At 39.7% G+C, this 1,462-nt stretch overlaps 1 protein-coding gene across 1 annotated transcript; it reads right to left on the minus strand.

Moving 5' to 3' along the window:
- Window positions 1–214: 214 nt before the first annotated feature.
- On the minus strand, window positions 215–1,193 carry CCDC54 (coiled-coil domain containing 54; the record flags this gene model as incomplete). The annotated part of the gene is given in 2 exon segments (XM_067739719.1): window positions 215–718; window positions 720–1,193. Coding segments are annotated over 2 exon segments (978 nt in total), but the record flags the coding sequence as incomplete, so codon positions are not given.
- Window positions 1,194–1,462: the final 269 nt, after the last annotated feature.

Consider the following 1,462-nt stretch of genomic DNA (forward strand, 5'->3'; position numbering starts at 1 on the left):
ATGTGTTTGTCATTCCTTTGACCCCTTTATTCTTTGCCTCCAATTATCTATGAAATGGGCGCTGGATGAGTCCTCATGAATTGCCTTTGAGAAAACAAGAAACTTGACAGAAAATGCATCACGATCGTCCAATGGGATGATATGCCTCAACTTACTGTAGACGTAAAGAAAGTTTGCAGATGGCCAACCCATAGTGAGCTAACTACCAAGGAGTTCACAGCAACCACAAAGATGTGTGAATGCTTGGAATGGCCAGGTTACATTTATTTTGTACCAAGCAAAGCAGAAAATTACTCTGTAGTCGAGTTACTTCCTCTTTTGAGGAACCAAAAAGACAGTAAATGTAGTTGAAAACAGAGAGACAGATTGTGGTCAAGCTTACAATAGGCCCAGTGAGGGGACAATATCTCTGGGTTATGACTAGTGGTTCCTCAGGAGGGATGGCTGACCTACAAAGAAGCCACTGGATGAATTTCTCTAACTTGGTTGCACTGAGGAAAAAGCTCCACTTTCCTCCACGGACAAAAGTTAGCTTGATCCATGTATTAAAGTCTGGGTAAATACAAATATTTGACGTTGCTTTTTGAAAGCTTCTTAAGGCATTTTAATGATTACTTTTCTTCAGAGCTTTAATTTGGGGAGAAATTGTTTTTTCCTCAAGATGATCAGTGGGCTTGGGGTAACTGGGCACTTTCTCTGGTTCTGCTGAGATTTCAAGAGTCTGTAGAAGCCAATGTGTTCTTCAAAGTTTCTGGTTGTATGAGTTTGTGAAGAAGTTCTATGATCTCTCTATCCTTTTCTCTATCCAGAACCTCTAAACAATGTACATTGGAGCAAGAATTCTGGTTTTCCAATTCTGTCACCTTTTTCTTTAAAGCATCAATGTCTTCCTTCAGAGAGAAGATATCTTTAGTTATTGTGCACTGTTTGTCTTCACTAACATTCATTCTGGTTTCCAGTACCTCCATTTGCTTCTGATAAAAGTCAGTCCTTTCCTGGATTTTTGGTACTGGACCCACAATGTCAGTCACTTGCCTGAGGATTTCAATCTGGGCGGTTTTAATATCTCAGAGCATTACTATAACATTCATTTCTTCATCAGCGTTTACGTCATCTTGATCACAATCATAGGAAATCATAGTTGGATATCTAGTTGAATTTGGGTGCTGGTTCTTACATGTATGGTAAGCATTTTTTTTTTCACGTCGTTATTGGAGTATGATTGCTTTACAATGGTGTGTTAGTTTCTGTTTTATAACAAAGTGAATCAGCTATATGTATACATATATCCCCATATCTCCTCCCTCTTGCGTCTCCCTCCCACCCTCCCTATCCCACCCCTCTAGGTGGTCACAAAGCACCCAGATGATCTCCCTGTTCTGGTAAGCATTTTTAAGACATTGTCTGATCTTGGAGAAATTTGAATTCCACATCTGCCAAGCAGCAGCATTTACCCTTTTTT

The sequence above is a fragment of the Pseudorca crassidens genome, chromosome 5 (genome assembly GCF_039906515.1).
Source record: "Pseudorca crassidens isolate mPseCra1 chromosome 5, mPseCra1.hap1, whole genome shotgun sequence".
NCBI classification, from domain to species: Eukaryota; Metazoa; Chordata; class Mammalia; order Artiodactyla; family Delphinidae; genus Pseudorca; species Pseudorca crassidens.